This window comes from Melampsora larici-populina (assembly GCF_000204055.1).
Source record: "Melampsora larici-populina 98AG31 unplaced genomic scaffold MELLAscaffold_13, whole genome shotgun sequence".
Lineage (NCBI taxonomy): Eukaryota > Fungi > Basidiomycota > Pucciniomycetes > Pucciniales > Melampsoraceae > Melampsora > Melampsora laricis-populina.
This window is the reverse complement of record NW_006768777.1, coordinates 706,388-730,838: the sequence shown is the minus strand read 5'-3', so window position 1 is coordinate 730,838 and position 24,451 is coordinate 706,388. Positions and strand designations below refer to the sequence as shown.

The following is a 24,451-nucleotide window of genomic DNA, read 5'->3' as shown; positions in this document are numbered from 1 at the left end:
AGACGAAAGAATTGTGGAACTTATTGGCCTATGAAGAAGAGCAGAAGAATAAAAAGTGAGTGTGTTTCATGATTAAAGTGGAAAGAGAACAAGACGTTGAAGTAGAATGAAATGTAGGTAAAAGAGACGATTGAAAAGGGAGAATGAATGGGATGAGGATAAAGGAGGAAGAGGAAAGAGTAAGAGGAAATTAAAAGTGAAGTGAAATGAATGGGGTGCGGGAAAAGGGTTGAGATGAGTAAGGAAAGATAAAGAAGAGACAGGGTTTGAGTTTGATGCAATAGAGTTTAAGGTTGACGGTAGTGAATTGCAGATCCACGCGAGGTGGATGATCACCATGTACAATGAGCAATACAGCGAGATCTGGACAGCTGTCGTAGACAGGTTTTCGACGAGCTCAGGACGCCACCCGTCCAGAGATTGGGAGGTAGAAAACCTTTCTCAGACAGGCAGTCCCCGGGCCTACGGCCCCCCCCACACCAGGTCAGAACCAAAAATGGTGATGACCTACATAATGGATTGCTTCGAAACAGGAAGGCATAAAGGAAGTAAGTAAGAGTTACAAGCTTCATAGAAATAAGCGAGAGACAAATACAAACATAAAGATAGTATTAATGATGAAAGTTAAAACCTAAGAGATGAGAGAACAATAACTTTAGTTATGAAATAATAACAAAGCTGAACAAGGCATAGTCCAAAGATGGATCGCAGAGAGTTTTATGTACATCAAACAAATAAACAATCGTCTTTCTCGAAATCTTTATTTTACGGAAGACGGATAAGCTAATTGCCTTACAAATCTAATCCCGACTTATCGAAGTTGCTCCGATAACTTGAAGACGTTTAGGATAGTCTCATAGCTGAATAGATTGGTACCAGCATTAAGTCGCTGATGGGTCTAGTACAGCTCAGATTTGCCAGTACTCTCGAGTACGTGAAGATAATCCTTACAAGACTTATAGGCAAATGGCTCAATGATTTACATGTCAAAGAGTCGATTTATTTTTTCAATTTTTTTCAAATCAAAAGTACAGCTTGGTTTTGAAACCACATTCCTGAGCTTACTCTAAATTCCTGAAACCCATCTCTTGTAGAATGGGATCTATGAGCTGTAATTCCCCAGACGTTGCATCCTAGTCACTTTTAAAGCAGAATTCTCTACATCCTTTCAAGAATTAAGGTCTGAAGCTTGACTAGCTTTGTGACAGAAGTAGAAGCCGTCTCGTTTTCAAGATGCTAAGACGGATAATGCATCATCCTATAACTCATGTTTGTAAATCTTTTCCTACCTCTGTCAATTTATATATCTCTTCTCACCGACAATTCTTCAACAAGACAAGTCACAATTAAATGGATTCATCTTTGTTTGAGAGATTGATCCTCTTCATTCTCTTTTGTCATTCTTTTATACATTGTTCAAGTGTTTCAAAACGAGAATTGAAACGTTCGTTTACATAGGTTCATTTTATCTTTCTCGATCTCCAGATCTCCAGATAATCCTTCAAAATACTAAACACCAATTTTGATTTCTAAATTTGATGTCAAATTAGGTCCTGAATCGGTCTTAGGAGAGGTTTACGAATTTGTAGGTTATAATGAAGTGACTCAGTCTTATTTAATTGATTACTCAACTCCATACCAAGTTCCTCTTGAAGACATTCGAGCTTTGAAGAAAAAACCAACTTTAAAAACTCATGGATTCACCTATGTTTCCGGAAGACCTGTGACCGGAATCGAAAAATTAGTGACATCCTCGGATGAACACAGAGACGCCTTAAACGCCGATGCTGTTAAACTTGTGAAAGAGCTGTGAGGAAATCTTGAAGTTACTTCTCATTTCGACACAACTCACAAGGCGCTGATCAATTGTGAATACTTAGCATGGGGTCGAAACCGACAGTTACCTTTGGAACTGGTTTTAGAGACCTAACTAAACTTGGACCGATGAATTCAGCTCCAGTGATTCACTCTGACTTGTCACCAGAAGGGGCTGCATGGAAAAAATTCGTTACACAAAATCGATTGTTCGGTTCAACGGATCCAGATCAAATCAAATTTGCAAAGCACTTGAAGGAAGGTAAAGATGTGGTGATCTTAAACGTTTGGAGGCCGATCCGGACGGTCAAAGACAATCATCTTGGGTTTTGCAAGTGGGATACACTTTTGAAAGAAGACGCCTTGCCACGGAACATCAAACCAACAGAGGCCTCAAATGCACTTCAGCCGTGGAAGTATCGACCCGGTCAAAGGTGGTATTACTTGAGTGAACAACAGCCAGATGAAGCTTTTATATTCATGCAACACGACAGCACAGCAAGAGATGGACACGGGATTAATGTTGCGCATGCTTCTATCAATCTCAAAGGTCACAAAGATCCTTTTACAAGAGCGAGTTTTGAAACGAAAGTCATGGTGATTGTCGATCCACCGATAATAAGAAGACTTTCAAGAATATGGGAACGCATTAAATCAAGTTTGACAAAATGAAAGAAGTCGCGAGAAAAGAACGACTGATCAAAACTTTGAGCATATTGGATTGGAACTTCTATGAAGTGTTGATAATTGAAATGATGCAACGTCTACGAATATTTCACTATTTGTCCAACCTATGATCCTCTCTCATTTGACGTATATGACATTATCATACTATAATCACAACACTACTTTTCAACTTTGGGGGCAGAAAATGTAACAGAAACCTGATCTTGCCTCTGAGTATGATCACAAATTGTTAATCACGAACAGAAATGCCGTATGGTGCAACTCTCATCTCGGAGCTCATCTGATAGACAAGTTGGCTGTTAACTGAGTGTCCCCCTGTTGACGTTCTTTTACACAGTGTGTCTTCTCAGAAGGAGGCTATTCTTCATACATATATATAGAGAGAGTCTGTTCAATTTAGACTCATAACATCAAAAAAAGTCCGTGTCAATGATCAATTGGATTATGCAGTGAGATACATTGAAGGGATCCCTCTAGAAACTCCACAGAAGGTTCGGACCAGAAGCGGAAAGATCTTTTTAGATCAAAGTACTGTCAACGTACGATGCACGCCTATAATTACGCTGACACCGAATTTGTGGTTGTTTTTTGGTATCAATTAGGATCACTGTAAGAAAGAATCGATTGGGTGAGACCTTTAACAGAGATAAGCCTTTCTCAACATCCGCTTATTAGTAGCCTCAGATAAGAAGACATTGAAAAGCCTGTTGATCAATCAAAAAAAAACTCTTACAGAGATACACTTTTCATATCTGCCACCAAATGCACAACCTTTGAGCATGCCATGATAAGGCCTTGTTTGTTTTTCCAAAAAATGTACCATGAAAAAGCTTCGCCGGGACATCCTTGTCACTTTCCTCAGAGACTATTGCTTGTCTTTGAAATAATCAGAATCTGAGGAATTTTGAGAACTTCAAAATCCACTCAGTGGTCATCATCTGATGTGCATGAAACACTTTAACCTCATATTTGGAAAAAACTTCTTCACAATCTTACCTTCAAGTGATAAGACTTAAGAAAAAGAGATTCAAATCTTAAGATACATTTCAATTTGTAAAAACATTTAGAATGAGATGCATGATCAAGACCTTAACAATCTTGAAAATTCAATTCAATCTAAAAAAATTCCAAATAACTAACTACGAGTAAAGTCATTCAAGAAACTCAAGCTGAAGTACAAGTTTTGAAAGAAATAAGAAATGAAGAGTAAAAAGGACAAGCAATTAGATCACATTATAGAGAAAGCTATAGCGGTACAACAATTGGTCTTGAAGTGAATGAACTTTGATATTAATGTAGAGTCCACTTTCAACACACAAGAGAAGTAAGAACTTGAAAGTTTACACACTGAGCGTTCACTTATACAAGACCATAGAAATCTCAGTTGAAACAGTAGACTAGCACAAGAAGAGAAAAAAGAAATGATTATCAAGGGTAACACAAGAAAGATGTAAAAACTCAATTAAAAAGCGATCAAAGTTGATAGAAATCGAAAAAGAAGAAATGTAAATGCTAGGAGTCATATAATCAATTAAACCAATTATGGATGATTCGAAAGAAATTATTCAAGATTTCTGTACAAAAATCAGATAAGATTAGTTTACGAACGCTCACAAAACGCAGAATCTTCAAGAATCAAACTTACAATGATTGAAATCCCATTTTATGAAAGTAAAATCGCTTTCACAACCCATGACAAGCCGTATGTTAATTGCCTTGCAACACATATCCTGATCCGAGGTTTAATAAAGTTGAGTTCTTGAGAAGGAGAAATCAAAACATTCACAAGTTCTTTCGAATGAGCACTTAAAGCACCACTGCCACCATACTTGTTGGTTTCCGAACCGTTCAAGAGTTGATGAGAAGTCGTCAAACCACCTTGAGAATTTCTTTCAGCGTTTAAATTTTCTATTATGGTGTTGTTTAAATTTGATTCACAATGTCGACGTTTTGATTGGCTTTGAAGGAAGTCATCAATCAGTCTTGATGTTTGACTACTAAGATCTCGTTTCCGTGAACCTAAAGTAGACTTTACAATTTCTTGATCTTGATTGATTTGAATTTCTTTTTTAATCGATTTCTTATTAATCCTTAACTTGATCACAATCCTAGGTTGAACTTCAGGTAATCTTAAAATCGTAATTATCCTTCTACGTTTTGGTTCTTCTGAATAAACATTCTCTTCAGCTAAACGTTTTAATGAGAGATCTGTCGGATCATAGTAAGGACCCCAAGTTAAACCACGTGGTGGATCTGTTCGTAAAGGAAACGACCATCTTCCCAAATAACTTCTCCATTCCGTTCGATTGGCATCCTCCGAGATATCTGAAGTGATCAATCGCGGACCTTCAACCAAGCCAGGTAACGTCTTGGGCCCAATCGAATCAGTAAACCGATGGTGCTGATCTCTTTTAGGTCCATCCCGGTTGAATGACATGTCCAAATGGAATTTCGAAGCGTCTTCGGTCAGGCAGATCGGCTTGGTTGAGGGTACACGACGTTCGAGAGATGGAGGAGGTAGATGAACGGTCCAATCACCCGAACTATTCCCAAGCAAAGCGTTTAAGTCGGCTTTTGAGTACAAGTTGACAACACGGGTAGATTGGGACATGCTGATGATTAGGTAGTTAAAGAAAAGCTTGTGGAAATAAAGAAAGGTAGAATTATTTGTATGAAGGAGAACAGGCGAAAGATGTTATGATAGTAGAATTACTTTGAAGAAGTAGATTGCGTAAATAAAATGGTGGAAAGGTTTGATGAGATAAACTGAAGTGAGGTTGCAATGTGATGAAAGTATGTGGGAGGAAGAAAGAGTCATTCATTAAATACCTTATCAATCTCAGCTGTTATCCGGTAGGCATCCTCAAGATCCATTCGCAGGTGGACTGGCTTTGATTGTGACATTGACTTGATTGTCGTCATCAGGACCGCAAGCTTTCTTAACCTCTAGCCCGAGACCCTCTCCTTGTGACTCTGAGCACTGAACTTGTACGCGCTTTGCCGTGTGATGTCTACTAGCGGCCTTTGGCGACACTCTTAACAGTCCGGTTCATAAGCATGTTGATGTAGTTGTTCCTTTCTCCGGAGGTCAGGTCACCGTCTCGCGTTGTGGGCTGTGTTCCGCTAGTTTGAGTCATAATACCATCCACTAGAAAAAGTAGGCCACAAACTTCGATGAGGTCAGGTGGTCATCAGGTTTCTTTATTTGATTTCCTTTGCTACCAAACTTTGACTCCTTGTAAGTCGTAAAGAGAAAAGATCCAACTGAGAATTTATAAAGAAACTCTCTTTATCCAAGGGTTCTTAAAGACACTTGTATCACCATTCAAACATAAATTTCAAAACACCCATCAAAGCTTGATACAAATGTATAAACATAATCTAAATTACCTTCATTAAAATCTTGCAAAGAAAACAAAAAAATAAACCAAGAACCCAATCATGTTCATTCAACCATTGACGCATTACACACACACATAAACCCATTCTTTAAGAAAAACAACAACAAAAGAGAAAACTAGAAAAAAAAATTATATATATATATGAAGAAATTCAAAATTCAAGATTAGATTTAAAACAAATCAAAACAAATTCATCAAAAAATCAATCAAAAAAAGGGTACCCTATAAAAACTATACAAAACGTATAAAAAACACACACACACACAGACCCAAATCGATCAAATTTAAACATGTATGTCTTCATAGGTATAAAAAACTTGAATCATAGTTAAAAAGAAAAAGGTCTTGCGTATATAGATGTCCATATATATAAACAAAAAACAAATCAAAATCATCAAAGGTTTCGTTAAATTTTCAAACCAATCTAAAAAAAAAATCAAAAAAAAATCACAAGAAAAATTAACAAAGATCAATACATATCATGGAATAAAATCAAAAAAAAACTTCTTCAATTCATTAAATCACTCACCAATTCTCATCCATGATTTTAGGATGAGCACTAATCATAGCTAATGGTTTCAAATTCCATCTTCTCAAATTCGGTTCTCCATCACCTAATCGATTCGAATCTGATTTCACTACAATCCAATCAGATCCAGAAGTACTAGAAGCAGCACCCGGTCCAACCCCATATCCTACTATATGATTAGGTTTTCTAAGACCTGTTCCAACTCCTATGATTTCTTCTTCTTCTTCTACTACTGATCTTAAGTTTTCATCTGTTATAGCATTATGGTTCTCTGGACGTGGTTGTTGTTGTTGTTGTGGTTGTGCGTGTGATGAAGATCGTAAGCTAGATCGTTTGAGTGCCGCTGGATCTTCAACGATCCTTACTCTCCGGGCAGTACAACTGCTATTCGTACTTAGACTGGTCACGGATTTCATGAATGGAGAATCTTCATTGGACTTTGAAGGTGAAAGGATTGATGTATGTGATGGGAGACGATTAGGATCAATGACAGAGAGAGCTCGAGAGGAGATTGATTGACCGAAGCTTTCGGCCTTTGAGAGTCGACTAGGTCCCAAGTCAATTCCTTTTCCCGACCTCGGCCTCAAGCCACTCTTTGTGATCGTCTGGCTGTTGGTTTGGTTGTTCTGAGTAGATTTTTCTCGGGGAGGACTCGGTGTTGGATCAGAGAGTAACCTGGGTCTCTCGGTTCCATCAGCCTGGATTGAGCTTGCAGTTGTGTCAGCCTGGCTTGTATCTAAAGAGGCATCCGCCTTTGGCTCCACATGAAATGATTTCCGGTTTGCAACAGAGGAGAGAAGAGTAGGACGGGCAGAAGAACCGCTGGAAGCTTTATTGGGTGGCCTTGTCTCGAAAGACATTGAGCTAGGATACACCTTACGACTCAAGAGAGACGTGTTAGAAGCAGATCTTGCTGAGTGACCATCTGCAACATCCATGGGTCTAGATGAACAAGAAGACATATCAGATTGTTGACAGGTGGTTTGGGACTCTGACAGCTTCAGAGTGCTTTGTGATCCAAAGGTTTGGCCGATCACTCGATCTACACAGCACAGATAACAAGGGAACGTCAGAACTACATCAAGGATCACAGAGTCAGATATGTGACATACTTATAAGTTCAGCGTTTTGCGGGTCGAGGTTTCGAGGTAATGGCATCTGATCAGGACTGATGACAGTGGCTTTTTGACTAAAGAACAAGATTTTTCGTCAATGCGCTGTGACAGATGTAAAGGAGATCGAGGGGACAAACCTTCCAAAGTGCTGCTGAGGATTATAGTACTTTAGACTACTGACTGTCTTTCTAAGCTTGTCTTTCCCAGCTGATCTCAACTCATTCAGAAAAGATGTCATATCAGATGTGGGTGGATCAGGCCCCTGAGACTGATTCGAACCACCAATCGAGTTTCTATAAACATTCGCGGGCTTCGAGATCGGGTTCTACCATACTCAAATAGTATACCAGCATCAGTTACAGTCCTAAGGCAGAGATGTGCGAGCAATGACTTACCAAGACACGTGTTGAAGCAGACATCTTCTCACTGACGTTCGAGCTACTTGAAACCCCCAATGAATGGCGATGAAGTTTCTTGGCATCCGGTCTATCGAACAAGTCATGCTCCAACTCACTATCGCGAACCCAGCCGCTATTGATCGTATTTGAAGAGTGAGGGGGATCAGGGGCAGATGGATGTTCTTCGCGGCCCTTTCCTTTCCAGCGAGTTAGATCAGCTGATGCAGATGCCTGAGAAGAACCCCGCGTATTGTTTGCTGACGACGAACCGGCTCCGAATAGGTCTTGAGCCAAGCCAGGTGTACGTGCAGTATGTTGACTGGCACCAAGTGCTTTGAGCTTAGCATGGCGTCTATAAGCAGCTTCTGGAGTCTTTTCGCCAATGACTTCCGGGCCTTGACCATAGACTCGAGATACAACAAATGGTGAACCACCTACCAAGGCCCCTTCTGATGGTCTCTTGATCAGCACTGGAGTATCGGCCAAGGTGTTCATCTGACGAGTTGATGAGCGGAATTTCCGGTGAGAGCGCGAAGCAGACTCGCTAGTGGAAGGTGACCAAGCCGATCTTGGGGAAAATCTGACACGGGATACTTGGTTGTTCAAGGGACTATTAGAGGTCTGAGAATTATCATCCGGGTTGGATCGACTCATCAAGAGTGAATTGAGTCTTTGTGACCGCTCCATCTCGCGGGAATGTAAAAGTCTTTCAGATTCCAATTCGCGTCGAAGTTTTTGAACCTCATCTTCGAGCACTCGAATCTTCTTAGTTGGAGTGACATTATGCATGTCGTCATCAGGTAAATCTTCTTCCATCACATCTGCATCAACTCGAGGTGATTTGATCAACCCAAGCTTCTTCATCACCTTGATCTTTTGATTTGGTTTTGGATGGCCAGGAGAAAAGGTCTTGGAAGCGATCGACGATGGTTCACCATTCGAGAATCCTTTACGTAATCCACGATAACTTTGCATCAAGCCCCGTTTACGCTTCTTTTCTCCATTTTGCTGGGGACTCATGTCACTGTCCGGACGTTCGAGTAGTTCATATGACATATCACCAGTTGGTTCATCTACTTCTGCAATGGTATCGGCATTCGGATGAGGTGAGCAAGAAGCCTCATCTGAAGATGTAAGGCTTAATCCTTGAGCTACAGGCTGATCAAATTGGGATGCAAAAGCTCGAGAAGTTCCGGATAAAGTGAATCGAGTTGGATTAAGTGAAGATGTATTAGTAGTCGAAGTCGAGCCGGTAGTACTTTCGTTTTCGGTTGCGCTGAGTAGCTGGTCAGATGTCGAGTTGGTTGAAAGATCTCTCATAGTAGGGTATGACACACGACAGTTCAAGGTAGCTTGTGAGCCCACTTTTGGAAATTGGCGGAGATTAGGCAATGATGGTTTGCCAATAACCTCATCCAATGGAACCTTGGGCCGCATACTCGGCTGATCATAGCTCGATGCAGAGCGAGGTACAACTTGAGGGGAATGAAAATGAAGACGATCATGAATGCCTGAAGTCAACTCGTTTGTAAGCTGTTCGCATTCGTCGTCAGGCCCGGTCCAGGAGTTATGAGGCTCGTTCAAATTATTGAGACTGATCGTGTTGGCTCTGATGAGATGGTGCCTGGTGTCCAGATTTGCATTTGGATGATTGGGTAGGAGTTGGTGGTAAGGTCGATCAGCTTGACAGAGACTATTGAGGGAAGATGGACTGGTAGCGCTCAGGGTATAAGGTCGATTCACTGATCGAGGCGCTCCCAAAAGCTTCGTGTGTCGAGGTCGAGGAGAGGCAACACTGCTGGTACGAGATTGGTGGCAAGAATCGATGTCGGCATTGGGGTTCACGATAGTCGAAGTGGTGGACGTAAGCGAGGTATGAGATGAAAATTGACCGCGTGAAAAGAGGCTCTGGCCAGTCAAGGAAAACGGAGAAGATTCGGAACTCGAAGTTGACTGCTCCATCAAGGTTCGCAGTGAGATTGGAGCACCAGTTTGAGGAGCATTCCTGAAGTGATTTAAATCGGACGAATGTCGCTCAAGATGTTTACCGGGTTGGTCTTGAGGGTCAGTCCGATTGATGTCCATAGAATAAGATTTTGAGGCAGAGTCTGCGCGACTAGAATCAGATTGATCAACCTGATCAACGCCATCCACTGACATTTGCTCAGAATCGGGAAATAGGACTGAATTCGAGCCAAACGGTTGGGAGCTGGTGACGTTGAATCCTGACTGCAGGATTTCCTCGCCCTCGAGATCTCCACCCTCGACCTGGCAAGGATGAAGTGACATTGCGCGCGAGTTGGCTGTAAGTCGTTTGAATAGTTTTCGAGATTTGTTTGGTGTGGCGCGGTTCGAAAATTTATCAAAACGAGAACGATCAGCATGAAATAATTTGAGGCTAGGAGAGAAAGATAAGATATGCATATTGAATGACTAAAATAACAAGAATTGATGTAATGCCACTGTTGAAGGATTTATATCAAATGCAAGTATGTTGCCAGAACTGAAGTCGTGAAAAAGCGCGAGTGACACTCAAGAGTCAACGAAAGACGCCAACTATTTAAGTAAACTAGTCGACAACAAATAATTTTCTGGTGGTACGCTCATCGGAGGTTCCACAGCGTGAGAATATCAAGCGCAAAATAGTTTTTGAACCCAGGCAGCCAAATGTTCCCGTGCTGATAAGTTTCTATGAGGAGATAATTGAGTTTGAAGAGTAAAATATCTGGTGCAAAGACCACAAACTGCCCCTTTAGGAATCAAGCTTCACAAGGATAATTATCTACCATGAGGGAAATTGGATCCTTGGGGGACAATAAGTGGGTTGTAGGCGACCCATGCCTACTCTCAATGAAAAAGGACGCTGATAGGTTTTCAGATCATCCTCATGTGGATGGTCTGGGAGATTGTTGAGTAACCTTCTCCGGATAGAGATGGCGTCCGACACCACTCAAGGTTTGCATGGGGCAAGTTCAGAATGTCTTTGATAAGCGACGGTTTAGAGCGGCCGATAATGCGGCCGCGAAGCACGCCTGCTGCCGTAAGACGGCCCGCTACGAGCTAAAGTGCATCGGTAGTATTGAATGACCTTGTATATGTTCTACTGGATGAAGCGATAATTCCAAGCGAGAGCGCATGAATGCGACGGTCAGGCCATGTGACCTTGTAAATGAAGGATAGCAACCTAGTCAAAAGCCACACATTGATATCTTCGAATAGAAGCTGGTGTCTCCTCGATGTATGCTAGCATGATAGACTTGTTGTTCTCATCAACAGAAGATGATGAACATCCGGGGTAAGCTGCCCTGAAAGATCACCTTAAGTCACGAAGAACCGGGTCATAAATCATCCAAGAAAGCAGGGTATATGTACGAATCCCTTTTCGACTGTGTACAAAACCAGCATGTGAAGACGCCATTTTGAACACATGGGTAGGATATGACACCAAGAGAAGAGCATCTACTCAGGTCAAAAAACGCGGTAAGCAATCCATCAACTCGATTCCGATTGAAGGAATCAAGCCGAGAAATGTTTTTTTGGCACATCGCATTGTTTTGAGTATGTTGGAATGAATTTGGGTTTGAAAAGATGACCAAGCAGGGTCAAGAGGAAAAGAGAGAGAAGAAGAAATTGAAACAGTGATGGATGAATGGAATCTTACCAAGTTGTGCGTTGATGGATAGTAAACGTGGACTAGTAGGTCCACTTGAAACTGAGAGTCTACAAGATGAATGTGATGATGGATGACCAGCTTGAGTAGTTGAATGTGATAATCTTAATTTTTTAGGTGGAGTAGGTTGATCGATAAGTTCTGATGGATTGGTAGTCTGATTATTCTTTCGATTAGATGATCTTTGAAATGGAAAGCTTGAGATTGGTTTCTTGAAGTGTGATAGAGGATCGGTTGAGTAGGAAGGATTAGTCTGAGATCGACTTGATTTTTTGAATTCATTTCGATTTGGATTTGATTTTTTGAGTTTAGATTGATGATTAGAAGAAGAAGACATCAAAGATTGAGGTGGAAGTTGTTCATGATGGCTAGGATCGATAAAGTTACCTTCCATAGCTTGAGAATAACCACCCTTGATGGTCTTCACAAAATCATTAAATTCTTTTTTGATCACTGATGGAAATTGAAAAGCTAATCCAAACCAAGAAGATGATGAAGATGAATGACTTGATAGTTCGGTTGGGTTTCGTTTTCGTTTTAAAATCGATTGATGAAGTTGAACATTAGGTGTGATGGATGAAGTGCTTGGTGGTTGAACTTGAGGAATCGATGAAGAACTTGAACTGTGCATGGTATTAAAATTAAATGAATGAATGAATCAAACGATCCAATCAACTTCCGATATGATGAATCGATGGATATTCAACTGTTGGGAATGGTTAGTATGTATTCAAGAACCACAACAACCTAAACGATTCACATTCATCAAAGGATATAAAGAAATAGAAAGTAGAAAAGTAGAGAAAAGTGGATCAGATCAGTGTGAAGTTTTGAAGAGCATCAAGGATTCCCTTTACATAGAAGTTCAACACATTCAATCTCATAGTGCTTCAATTCTAGTATTGGACCACCAAGTGTTTCGGTTTAATGCAAATTCACACTGAAATCGATAGATACCCTTCGAAGACTCAAACATTTAAGTAAAGATCGCGAGAAGTCGCGTCAAAATAAATTCAATACAAAACATCCAAAACAAACATTCAGGCTGAGAAATTAAGGAATATTTATCAAAATCAAATTGAACTAAACACCTCAGAGAAACTTAAGACTAAATCATCTAAGCTTAAATGAACACACCTCATCATTCCTCATCAAATCAGATCATCAACTCCTTTAAGAGATATATTTCTAATCTCTGATCCAAGAATGATTCTAAACTTACAGTAAAATTTCAATCCCAGACAAAACAAAATCGTCAAAGTTGATTTGTAAATTAAAAGCTACTTTCCAGATCTTTTCAAAGTCTTGGGTGAAATCAAATATCAACGTTGTATCTCATTTCTGATGAAAACTCATGACTCTTAAAAATATTAAAAGATGTTCAAGTCAAATGAAGATTCAATTAATAGTTCACCTTTTGAAAAAGAGAGAGAAGAGAGAAGAAGTACTTTGAGGAATTTTGTTAAAATTCAGTTATAGCTTTGATTGCAAAATTAGGAAATGTTGAGCCAGGTATGGATAATTTACACCCAACACTGTACCTGATCACTACATAGCCACACTTTGGATTTGATCATTATAAAAGTTCTTTATAAAATATGCCTTATGCTTATAGAACAAGTACAAACCTTTGACTTACACTATGATCAATTCGAAACCAAGATGATCTAGTCTAATTCTAAAAGATTTCAAATTTCAATAAAAACAAACCGCATCTCTTTAACATCAATGCTGATTATTTCACAATAAACAAATCCTAACCGAAAAAAAGAAAAACGGATCAAAAAACGAACAAAAAAAAAGAGGAAGACATGAGTTCTATACAAGAATCATCTTTTTAATGTTCTTTGTTTTTCAGCATGTTGAACGATTTTCTTCTCAACAAACATTCCCTATAAAACCAAAATTCAAAAAACAAGAACCATCAATAAATCAATCCAACAAGACACTCTAATTTCCAAACAAAACAAAAAAAACCACCCCGTTCCCCTCTCCCAAAGAAGAAAAACAATCTTTAAAAAACTAACCTTTCTCTTTCTAACCGATTCCATATACTTTTTAGCCGTATTTTCCTTATCAGCCTTCTCACCGAAATCTTCTAATTCTTCATCTGTCTTAGGTATCCAAAATGGATCTTGATCAATCTTTAAAAACCCATCAAAGATTAATTGTGGTAAAGCAATCCCAGATGTTTTTGACATCAATTCATCATTAAATCCAAATGATTCGATAATCGGTAATTTAGCTTTAATACTATAAAACGTCGTTCCATCTTTAATTTCTTCTGAAATGATCGTTCCTTTTCTTCTAGAGACTACTGCATATACTTTACCTAATACATCAGCTAGATTTTTTTCGGTAGAATATGATCAAATCAAATTAGTCTATCTAGATCAGTGGATTTGATTCATTGTGGATGGAATTCAAGAAACTAACTTGTAGCTTGAATTTCACATATATAAGTAGCCAAAAGTAATCGTGGTGACCAATCCAACATAGCATTCTTCATCGATTCTTGTAAAGAAGAAATCAACTCTCCAGTAAGTTGAGACCATCTAGATCGAACTAAAGATCCAAAATCCAACCAACAAATCCAACTTCAATCATCACTTCACTCTTGATCTTCCAAATGACCATCCCACTTACTTGATTCTACAGAAGCTTTGCTCCTATCTAGTTCTAAATTTTGGATTGAAAAACTCATCCCTGATAATGGTTCTGCACATAAGGGTCCTTTGAGGGTGGTTAATTGAAATGCAGTTTCAATCGATTCATCAAATTCACGTAAATCTATACTAGCTGGATTGGTTTCATCTTTAGAATCTAGATCACTTGAGTCAGGTAATGATTCTGATACAACTGATGCATCAGGTTGTTGTTTAGTACGTAATGCTTTATGTCTAAACGAGAACACGCGTCTTAGTAAAGGTATGATAGACTACAATCAACTCGTGTTTGAAAAACGCACTTACGATCGATTTGAACGAGGTAATTGATCTAATAATACATTAGGTCCAGTTCGTCTAGGTCCAAATGCCCATATCTTCTCCACAAAATCTTTTAAATCTTCATCATTAGTAGAAGAATGATAAGCTTGATATTTTTCATCAAGACTATTCCAAAAGACTGTTCCAGCCTTTACAGAAGAGATATCATCAACATCTGTTAGATTAGTCTGGGGTAAGTCATCTACTTCATCGGTCGAAACAATTCCTTCTTTGGAAGGTAGAGGTAAAGTCTTTTTCGTTTGATCCGACCGATGACGTGGTGCAATGTTTCGAATCAGATCTGATGACTTGATCAGATGATCGGTGATCTGATCAGGTAAAGGTACTGCTCGAATAGTGTATGTTATCAAGCCATTTGAAACTGAACCAGAAACAGTACCACGAGGTTGATCTGGGTTTTTTAAAGGTACCATCTCTAGAATCAGAAATAAATAGGGAATCTCAGCTCATTAAACGAAGGCATAGACTTGTTGAAATAAAAAGCTGACCTGTAGTACGAATCGCAGTCTCTCGGAAAGGGACAATCGGCTTGGAGGCGTGTATCTTGATCTTTGCAAAACGTTCTCTTAAATCGCTCAAGCATCGCTTATCGCCACAACATCATCATGAAGTAGAAGATTTAGGTCAGCTAGTTTGCTGATAACTTCGATCGCTGATCTCGACTAAAGGCGTACCTCTAAATGCACTTCTCCTGATGTTAAGATCACATGCTCACCAGTGTCTTGAATCAGGGTTTCCACGCAAGGATCGGATTGGTTGAGTAATTTCAGCCCTTCGACGAGTTTTGGCATATCAGATGGCTGCTTTGGTTCGAGGGTGACCCGAACCATTGGTGTTGACTAGCAATAGAGAAGATAAACAAAATCAAATTGTTGAACAATAAAATCAAGATGTGCAACAGATCATGATGACTAACAGTAAGCCGTACGCCTGCAAGATTGATGAGCGGTAATGAAAGAGGTTCCATCGGCGCAATCGTAGCACTAGTATTGTCCACAATCGGATTCGAAGCTAATGGTCTACCACATAAAGTGGCATTCCTAAGAACCTTTCCAGCCAAACCACCAATTCCAAAGACATGACCTGCTTTAACTTCATTTACCAGAGTAAGTGATCGTCCCATGATCATATACAAGTTTTCAATGGTAACCTCTTTGGTATTCGCTTTGCGTGCTTCTGGTGTATCTTTCTCATTGTACCTCGGCAGAACACATGTTAGCCTTTGATTGACTTTGACGGTTCCTGAATATATCCTCGCGAACCCGATGAGAGATTCTTCGTCTTCATCTGATATCGGTGGTTCCACAGACGATTTCGGAGGTTCTTGGGGTGGTTCTTCTCTTTCTATAGGCTCTACAAGCGTAGCTACCGGAGGTGGGGATGCGACAGCTGATGATACAATGCTTGAATCTGGTAAGATTTTTGTTACGCTTTCACCCTCTACTGTTTCTCCATCAACCTGTACAAGCTTAGATTGGAGATTTGCACGAGCTTGTCGACCTTTTTCACGCATTTCGTTGGCCGTAAGCTGCCTTCTTTGAAACTGCGGTAGTTCATTGGTTGGAACTGCAAACATCTTACTGACATAAATCACTACATGTGCGTCATCTGAGTCGCGTCCTGAATATAAATCTTTTTCCAACGGATTTGTCACCACTAATTCATTCAGATCGTTGAGGTGAGGGTGGAGAATCTTGGGAAGACGCAGAGATTGTGATGCGATAGGATCAGGTATCTTGGTCACTATGGTTCTAAAAGTCGCGGTAGAGATCGGTAGCCATTGTGAGCAAATCGAGCCAAGTAAATTTTTAGTATCTTTAGATTTAAGCTCTTGTGGTCGAATTTTGATTTCTAGGGAATTAATGATCTTTTGAGTTTTAGCCAGATCACTTGAAAGATCTCAGAATCGTCAGTAATCTCATGTGAGAATGTAAGCAGAATAAACTCACGGGTTTAAAATCACTGCATCATATACGGCCCATAGATTATCTAAGATGAACTGTACAAACATCGGTTTAAGACCTGGTCTTCCATTCAATTGTTTCTTTGTTAAGACCATTTTTGACTTTTGATCAAAGAAATAATCACCCCATAAGCAACGTTCTAATTTATCTTCTTTGATTCCCAATTTCTTTGACCAAAGATGAGAAAATTTTGAAATCGTAAATGACCAATTATCAATCGCCGACGAAAACAAAACATCACCTTTGGTAGGATTAAAATATAAATCGGTATCATCAGTTTCTTGAAATTCTTCTGGTTTGATTAAATTCGGATCTTCATTTTGTTTTTCTTGTGCTTCTCGCCATTTTAAATCTTGTTCCATTCTTTGGGTTACAAAAAATGAACCCATGACAGCATTAACTTGTTCGACTAATCGTACAAGATGATAATAAGCTTCTGTTGGTGAGAGACGTAGTTCAGTAATAAGACGATCCATTTTGTTGATCACAAGGATAGGCTTGAGTTGTTCATTCCATGCCTGTCGTAGAACATTGATAGTCTGAAAATGAATCATAGGTTAGCTTCAAGACCACAGAGTAGATTCACAAACCAAGAAGACTGATTCACTTGTGTACAGACTCCTTCTACTACATCAACCAAAATCAAAGCTCCATCACACAATCGACTTGCAGTAGATACCTCGCTAGTAAAGTCGACATGCCCGGGTGTATCAATCAAATTGATGATATAGTCTTCCATATGATCCGTTCCATCCGAATCCTTGCGTAAGATTTTGTAAGATAAGGATACCGCACTTGATTTCATGGTGATACCACGCTCCTGTTCATCAGGTCTCGAGTCAAGGTAACGCAATTTTCCCGCAAGCCGTGGTGAGATGATGTTATTGGCAGCCAGTAAGGAATCCGCATAGCTGGATTTACCGTGATCCACATGGGCAAGCTATAACCAAGAGAGTTAGGAGTCGGTAATCAGAAAATTATGCGATATTCTAGGTAATTGGAAAGACTTACGATGCAAACATTTCGAATGTTAACAATTGGTTTTGAATCTGCTGAAGTCGCCATCTTCTAGAAGAAATGTTGATCAAACTGTCAAAATATCCAAATTTGTTGGTGATGAAATATTTTACATACGACCAGCCCACAACATGTCATCCGGAGACCCGACTCGACACTCATCGGTCCAATGACTTCAAACTCGATCGCCAGTCACCATTTTCAAGTTGGCACCAACCAACAACATTCCAATCAAAATAAAATTACCACACCATTTATCAACCTCAACCTCAACATGAACCAACCTGAACTATCTCATCTACAAACTCTCAACCTAATATCCACTCAATTAGCATCAATTGCCACCCAAATCTTAAACTCCAAACTAGAAGCTGGTCCATCAAATCTTTCATCAGAACCAGATTCAGTCAATGAACTTTTACCAGAAGCTGCTTCACTCTTTGCAACCTTAAAAGCTGTCAATCGTTTAAGTTCATCAACTGTTGGTGATTGTAAATCTAAAACAAATCAAGCTCGTGCTGAATTAGATTCGATTCATTTGGGTTTACAAAATTTGGTGTATGAACGTCGTCATCTTGAAAGAGAAATCAAAAAATGTCATGAGTTTGAGTAAGTTAATTTTTAAAATTGATGCCTAAAATCCGGTTTTCCTTACGCTTGGAATTATCTTTTCTACAGATCAGAATATCAGAATATCGCGATACATCCAATTGAAGAATTTGTTAGCTTGATGGAAGCCTCTGGAACACCTGTTCCTAGTGACTCTCATGAACTGATGTTGGCAAGGCTAAGATATGAGCTTGCAGAACGGAAAAGGTACTCACTTTTGGTGATTTGTTTCAAATGCAAGTTCTCAGCTGATATAACTCCTCGTCTTATTCTGTGCAGGTTTGAAGGCGAGAAGAAAGAACTTTTACAACGTAAAGTTAAACTTTCAAAAGATAACGATGAGAAGAAAGCGAAATTAGATGAACTTGAAAAACAGTTGGACCAATTCGTCATTGTCAGTCAATCAGAACCTTTCTTCTTGATCTCACGGTAAAAGATTGTGGCTAAAGATTGATTTCGTTTATTTCTTTTGTCATCTATTCAGTCTACTAAAGAAATTCAAGCGAAAATGGCAGCACAAGCTTGAATATCGATCTCAACGGTTCTTTCGTCCTCTTCTCTACCACAATTGACATCAGCGTTTTGTGGACCAGTGTTTCTTCTCAGAGAATTGGATCATGATCCGAGTTTTTAATCCAAAATGATCAAATAGACATCCAAACTTTGTTGTAATTTTATTTCCGGATAGTCTAGTTCCTCACTTACCAAATTGTATATCCTATCATTGTCTTGTGAAATGTGGTGAGCGCGTGCAACCAGAAGTCACTCCGATGCCTACCAGCAGACTTTTTCAGGGGTGTAATAGACTCGGTCCCCTACGGCCTGTGGCCTGTGTGATGTATCTAGCATTTCTGCAAACATGGTGCCCCCGAAACTTCAGCATGGACGCGTAGATCAAAAAACGACCTACAAAACTTCTGCTCAAATCTCGAAAGTATGTGCTCTGCTAATTTGCTTAAACGCCAAGTGATGTCTTTGTTGTGCCGCTCATATAGAAGCAATCAAGCCGGAGAAGTCAAACTGATCTCTCAAGTATCAGAGAGAAACAGTAGGATTCAGACGGCGTAAAGACTAGAAAACCCCAACCATTGTTGAAATCAGTCAATAGAGGACTCAAAGGCAGCACGCCTAAGAGAAGATCAGTATCCTGAGTAAAGACTACATAGATGTATGCAAAGTTGTTGACACCAGTACAAACAGCAAAAACAGCCATTCTGACAGTGCCAGGGCGCATCTGGAGTCTATTCCCAAATTTTTAAAAACCGCTGAGGATGGAGAATTCAAGGTAGTTCATTCAATAAATGCTGATGATTTCAAATGGTACATATATAGATCACACAGCCTTCTATCAAAAAAATATGCCAGCATGTAACCAGACAAGTATTGCCCAGCACATGAAAATAAGATATTGTAGTGCCATTTAAAGATATCACCGCTTGTTCAAAAAAATAAGACCGCAATCTACTCCTGAGTCCTACGGCCTGATAAGAAATGAAAGTCATAAATCAGTTTCTCTGGTGAAATCAAGAATCATGTAAATTCTAATGACTCCTTTCCTGGTCAACTTTTTTGGTGGACTCCTCAGATTTCTTTTCGCCTCCTTCCTGTCCTTCTTGGAAAGTTCCTGAGGAACGAAGAGACAGAAGATAAGAAAGCAATCAGAATTATGCTTAGATCATGACTTTAGTAGGACTCAATTCGGTTACACCTCTTCCTTGCAGTAGCATCTTTGATACTATAGTCTACAGGACTGCTTAGATCAGAACGTTTGAAAATTTTGGGAAGCCTAAGACCGCAATGTTCCTCTGCGGATTGAAGTGATAAGAAGAAAACATATGAATCAGTTTTTATGATGGAAATCAAGAATCATGTGAATTATACTGACTCCTTTGTTGGTCAACTCTTTTGGTGGACTTCTCCTGTCCTTTCTTCTTGGAATGTTCCTGAGGAAGGAAGAGATCAAAGAGATGAGAAAACCATCAAGACTCAGCTTATATTGTGATTATAGTAAGACTCAGTTTGGTAACACTGACACCTCGTCCTTGCAGTATTATAATTGATACAGTAGGACAGTTTAAATCAGCATGCTTGAACAACTTGTTGAGAAACCTAAGACCGCAATGTTCTCCTACAGAAAAATCAGACGAAAACATTTGAATTAGTTTATAATTCTTGATCAAGAATTATGTTATAAGTTCTACTGACTCCTTTGTTGGTGACCTTTTTGGTGGACTCCTCAGAATTATTGTCACCTGCTTCCAGTCTCTTCTTCTTGGAATGTTCTTGAGGGAGCAGGAGATAGAAAGAGATAATAAATCATTCAAAATTACGCTTAGATTGTTACTATTATACAACTCACAGTGTATCAAATCTGATCCTTGAAGGAAGAGCTATCACAGAAGTGAGTCCTGCTATAATCATAATCTGAGCATATTTATGATTGATTTCTTATCTCTTACTCCCTCAGGAACATTCCATTAACAAGAGACAAGAAGAAGTTGAAGAGAATATTGGGGAGTCCACCAAATTGAAACAGGTGACCAACAAAGGAGTCAGTAGAATTCACATAATTCTTGATTTCATCATAGAAATTGATTGATACCTTTTCAGACCTTTTCTTCTTATTAGGCCGTAGAAGAAAATGGTGGTCTTAGGTTTCCCAACCAATTCCAACCTATTGATCTAAGCAGTCCTGGTTGTTTTGAATATGGTACTGCTAGGAAGAGGTTGGTCACAGAAGTGAGTCTCCTATAACATAGTCATAATCTTACCTTGGATGACTTTCTTATTGCTTCCTATCTCTTGCTCCCTCAAGAACATTCCAAGAAGAAAAGACAACAAGGAGATGAAGAGAATTCTGCGGAGTCCACCAAAAAAGGTGACCAACAAAAGAGTCAGTAGAATTGACATACTTCTTGATCTGATCATAAAAACTAATTTATACTTATTTTTCTTATTGATCAATAGGAGGAGATTGTGGTGTAAGCTTTCTGAACAAGCGGTGATATCGTCAATGACACCATTGTTTCACTTTGATGTGTTGAGCTCTACTTGTCTGGTCACATGTTTACCTGCTTTTTTGATAAAAGTATGCGTGCTCTATAGATGTACTACCATTTGAATTCATCAGCATTTCTTGAATGGATGACTTTGAATCCTCCTATCTCCTGAGAAACGAAGAGGCCACGCAGTCAATCATAGGGCCTTGTCAAGTGCATTTCGTAACTTTGTGGTTTGTTATGCTGATACCCAACTACAATTCCTTTGCACAAGTAAAAGTGTTCAAGCCTAGGGTGAGCATAGAATTTTTATCAATTGGGAGATGATCAGCCCCTCTAGGACTGATGATGACTTGCCACCAATCTCATTAATATTATTGTACGATCACCTCACCTCGGACTCGACATACCAAAGCTTCAGGTACTGCGATGGCCTCGACCCTCTACACCCTGAGTGCTACCACTACGTCCTACCTCAATAGCCTTTGCATGGCTGATCGGCCTGATCATCAACTTCCACTCGATAATTCACCGGGTCTGGCGACGAATAACATATGACAAGCTCATGAGTCGCCTCCCTCTTCATCTTCTCAGCTTGAGGGATACGTCAACGAAGACCTTCCTTATGAGTCAGTACAAGGAACTGGTAGGTGGTGAAAATATAGGATACGGCAGGTAAGCAAGACCGTGTTTAGATAGGCCCTTGCACATAGTCATGGATGATAGAGGTGCCTGAGGATGTCTGACGTCGGGTCCCTTTCTTTATCCTATATAAATTACAAGCTCTGCACGATCAGAACTTAGAAGATGACGCACGCAACCCCATACAGTCAAACCCGCGCTAATGCATAAATTGGGGAGACAATTTTTGCTATGCATTATTGCGGGTTATGCAAATAGGCATAAACCCCCATAATGCATATTTGTATGCATATTGGCCTAAATGCATTGAAATATGCATTATGACGGGTTTTTGTTGAAATTGTATAAGTTTATGCAATAGTACGTTTGTATTTTGCGCGGGTACAAGGACAAGATATTTTTTTGACACCAAAAAAAACACCACTAGGGGTCGGTTTGACCCCATAGAGGGCTCATTGCTGCCTGATGTTGCCAAAATCCTACTTGCAAAGGATTTGATCAGAGTTCAATGGAAAAAAAACACATCCTGGGGCGCTTTGTAGGCATGCATTATGACTTTGGGGACTTGAAAAGAAGTATGCATTATGGTTTTTGACATAATTATGCAATTAATGACAAAATTGGCCCGCACCAGCTGGGTGGAAACCAAAACTTATGCATTTTGGCTGGTTATGCATGTGCGCGGGTATGCATGTGCGCGGGTTTGACTGTAAACTGCTTACCAACTCTCTCCACACGCCATGCATCGTAAGTCTATGGATCAAGTTGAGTGCTTGTGTGTCAGATGAATGATCTTGAGGTGATCAAGTCTTAGATTTCAGTCGCGATCAGAGAGACGGAAGATTGAGTGACGGTCACCAAAATCTACCTGAGATCCTTATTCCCTCTGACTCTCTAAAGCTTTCGAGCTTGACGTTCAACTGATGCTAAAGACCGATCTAACCCCTGAAGGGCTCACATCTTCAGACGAACTGTCACGCTGAGCCTAGTACCTACAACAACATTGGCAACGTCGGCAGAGCTACAAATAGCCAAACCGTTATGGCCTTGTGCGATCAAACTGCATGAAGATGTCTTCAAGAAATTTCAAGGAAGGTTTTTTGTAATGAAACCTTGACGGAAGATGATCGTCCTAAGTTTTTCATCAAATCAAATCCCATCTATGAATTCACAACCTTTCATAGATTCATGATGATAGGACGATGACCTTCCCGAAAGTATGACACAATTCAAACTTGTCGATTTCAAAAGGTATCCAATTTTGTCCGAGAAATCCCTTAAGCTAATTGTAGGCAGTTCATGATGATCGCATTTGAGACTGGATATACCATTTCCCATGTCATTCCTTGTCCACTCAAAAACAATCAAAACATTCGCTTCTCTTGACTTGGCCACGATTCATCGGTCTTGAAAAATCTCACTTGCGCAACCACTCAACTCTTGTCAGTCAAAGTGATCAGTAGGCATATATGACTAGGAGCCAACGACGAATAACACTCGATATCCTTTTCTCACAAAACAAAGGTCTTCGTCATCTCACGCGGTCGACTGTTTCAAGACACCCGTTTTAAAATTTACCCGAGTCTACGAGAAATGTACACCAAAGCATGAGGTTTTCTTTGTCTCCGACTTCACCCTTTGAACGGTAACCGATGCGATAAACGACTTTAGACATATGCATACATACATATATTTGAAACACACACACATCCTTTCAGTCTTATCAAATCCAACAGTCTATGTACATACCTCCCTTGAAATGATATGTGAATTCTCTTTGCAAAAAAATGAACCTCAACTTTAATTTTCAGTTGCTATGACGGGCCCTCAATTTTTTATGCGTTTCTCCACACGTAGATCTAGGATTTCGAGCACATACCCAGAGCTCAAAGGAAATACAAAAACGTCCAGACTTCTGATTTCTAGAAAGTTCAATGGATAAATAAGTTTCGAATCTTTTTTTGGTGGTCTTCTATAGTTTAGAAATCAAGTCTTGATGTCACATTTGTATGAGTCAACTGATCCATTCATTCGAGTTACAATATGATCGTTCTCTTCTATGATCACGAACGGTAAGCCACATACATACATTCATCTGACCTGCTTCTTCACGAGCCTTCTCCAGAAAGAAATCAGCGCAAAAGCCATTTTTCTGCTTCGTCTGATTTGAATTAGGATTGAACTTATAAAACTGCACGTACCCGGAAGGTGTATTGAACTCTGATGACGAGATGAACATGAGCCGAAAAGCAGCTGAGCAAAGTAACAAAAGAGTCGCGATTGACCATGACATGGTTTGTTGGGCTCAGACTCAAGAGTGAAGCAGGAAATCAAGATTCTAAAACCTTTAAAAACCTCAATCAAGTCCAAACAGCAAGTTCAAACATAAGCTCAAAGTTAACTAAATACCGATAAAGATCACCAAAAGCCACCAAGGATTGAACAAATGAAACACATTCAACGGAAGTAGGGATTCAAAAGCGTTGAGGAGAATAGAGATACATATCATCAAATCTTCTTCAATCATCCATTCACTCGTTTTCATATAAAACAGATCCGTTTCCGTGCGTGCGTGCGTTTTTTTCTTTGATATGTGG

At 39.7% G+C, this 24,451-nt stretch overlaps 8 protein-coding genes across 8 annotated transcripts; 3 read left to right on the top strand and 5 right to left on the bottom strand.

Moving 5' to 3' along the window:
- Window positions 1-1,350: 1,350 nt before the first annotated feature.
- On the top strand, window positions 1,351-2,487 carry MELLADRAFT_105377 (uncharacterized protein; the record flags this gene model as incomplete). The annotated part of the gene is made up of 3 exons (XM_007408759.1): window positions 1,351-1,444; window positions 1,551-1,809; window positions 1,881-2,487. The coding sequence occupies 3 exons, from the start codon at window positions 1,351-1,353 to the stop codon at window positions 2,485-2,487; spliced, it is 960 nt and encodes a 319-aa protein (XP_007408821.1).
- A 1,757-nt stretch (window positions 2,488-4,244) lies between these two features.
- Window positions 4,245-5,113, bottom strand: MELLADRAFT_85211 (uncharacterized protein; the record flags this gene model as incomplete). Its single annotated transcript, XM_007408604.1, has 2 exons — window positions 4,245-4,330; window positions 4,441-5,113. 2 exons carry the CDS (start codon window positions 5,111-5,113, stop codon window positions 4,245-4,247), a joined length of 759 nt encoding a protein of 252 aa, XP_007408666.1.
- A 694-nt stretch (window positions 5,114-5,807) lies between these two features.
- On the bottom strand, window positions 5,808-8,458 carry MELLADRAFT_74602 (uncharacterized protein; the record flags this gene model as incomplete). Its single annotated transcript, XM_007408603.1, has 5 exons — window positions 5,808-6,327; window positions 6,433-7,474; window positions 7,545-7,621; window positions 7,685-7,872; window positions 7,943-8,458. Coding segments are annotated over 5 exons (1,806 nt in total).
- Window positions 8,459-11,129: 2,671 nt separating this feature from the next.
- MELLADRAFT_116123 (uncharacterized protein) lies at window positions 11,130-12,540 on the bottom strand (the record flags this gene model as incomplete). Its single annotated transcript, XM_007408602.1, has 2 exons — window positions 11,130-11,245; window positions 11,607-12,540. 2 exons carry the CDS (start codon window positions 12,244-12,246, stop codon window positions 11,130-11,132), a joined length of 756 nt encoding a protein of 251 aa, XP_007408664.1.
- Window positions 12,541-13,444: 904 nt separating this feature from the next.
- MELLADRAFT_35253 (uncharacterized protein) lies at window positions 13,445-17,527 on the bottom strand (the record flags this gene model as incomplete). The annotated part of the gene is made up of 11 exons (XM_007408601.1): window positions 13,445-13,507; window positions 13,643-13,959; window positions 14,052-14,170; window positions 14,258-14,533; window positions 14,588-15,038; window positions 15,112-15,208; window positions 15,298-15,462; window positions 15,540-15,988; window positions 16,061-16,512; window positions 16,573-17,126; window positions 17,195-17,527. Coding segments are annotated over 11 exons (3,276 nt in total), but the record flags the coding sequence as incomplete, so codon positions are not given.
- Window positions 17,528-17,833: 306 nt separating this feature from the next.
- MELLADRAFT_71565 (uncharacterized protein) lies at window positions 17,834-18,821 on the top strand (the record flags this gene model as incomplete). The annotated part of the gene is made up of 4 exons (XM_007408760.1): window positions 17,834-18,213; window positions 18,283-18,420; window positions 18,493-18,607; window positions 18,698-18,821. 4 exons carry the CDS (start codon window positions 17,879-17,881, stop codon window positions 18,737-18,739), a joined length of 630 nt encoding a protein of 209 aa, XP_007408822.1.
- Window positions 18,822-19,757: 936 nt separating this feature from the next.
- MELLADRAFT_105371 (uncharacterized protein) lies at window positions 19,758-21,198 on the top strand (the record flags this gene model as incomplete). The annotated part of the gene is made up of 5 exons (XM_007408761.1): window positions 19,758-19,833; window positions 20,550-20,614; window positions 20,681-20,764; window positions 20,842-20,952; window positions 21,181-21,198. The coding sequence occupies 5 exons, from the start codon at window positions 19,758-19,760 to the stop codon at window positions 21,196-21,198; spliced, it is 354 nt and encodes a 117-aa protein (XP_007408823.1).
- A 2,491-nt stretch (window positions 21,199-23,689) lies between these two features.
- Window positions 23,690-24,147, bottom strand: MELLADRAFT_62183 (uncharacterized protein; the record flags this gene model as incomplete). Its single annotated transcript, XM_007408600.1, has 3 exons — window positions 23,690-23,713; window positions 23,734-23,826; window positions 23,944-24,147. The coding sequence occupies 3 exons, from the start codon at window positions 24,145-24,147 to the stop codon at window positions 23,690-23,692; spliced, it is 321 nt and encodes a 106-aa protein (XP_007408662.1).
- Between the last annotated feature and the right edge of the window lie 304 nt (window positions 24,148-24,451).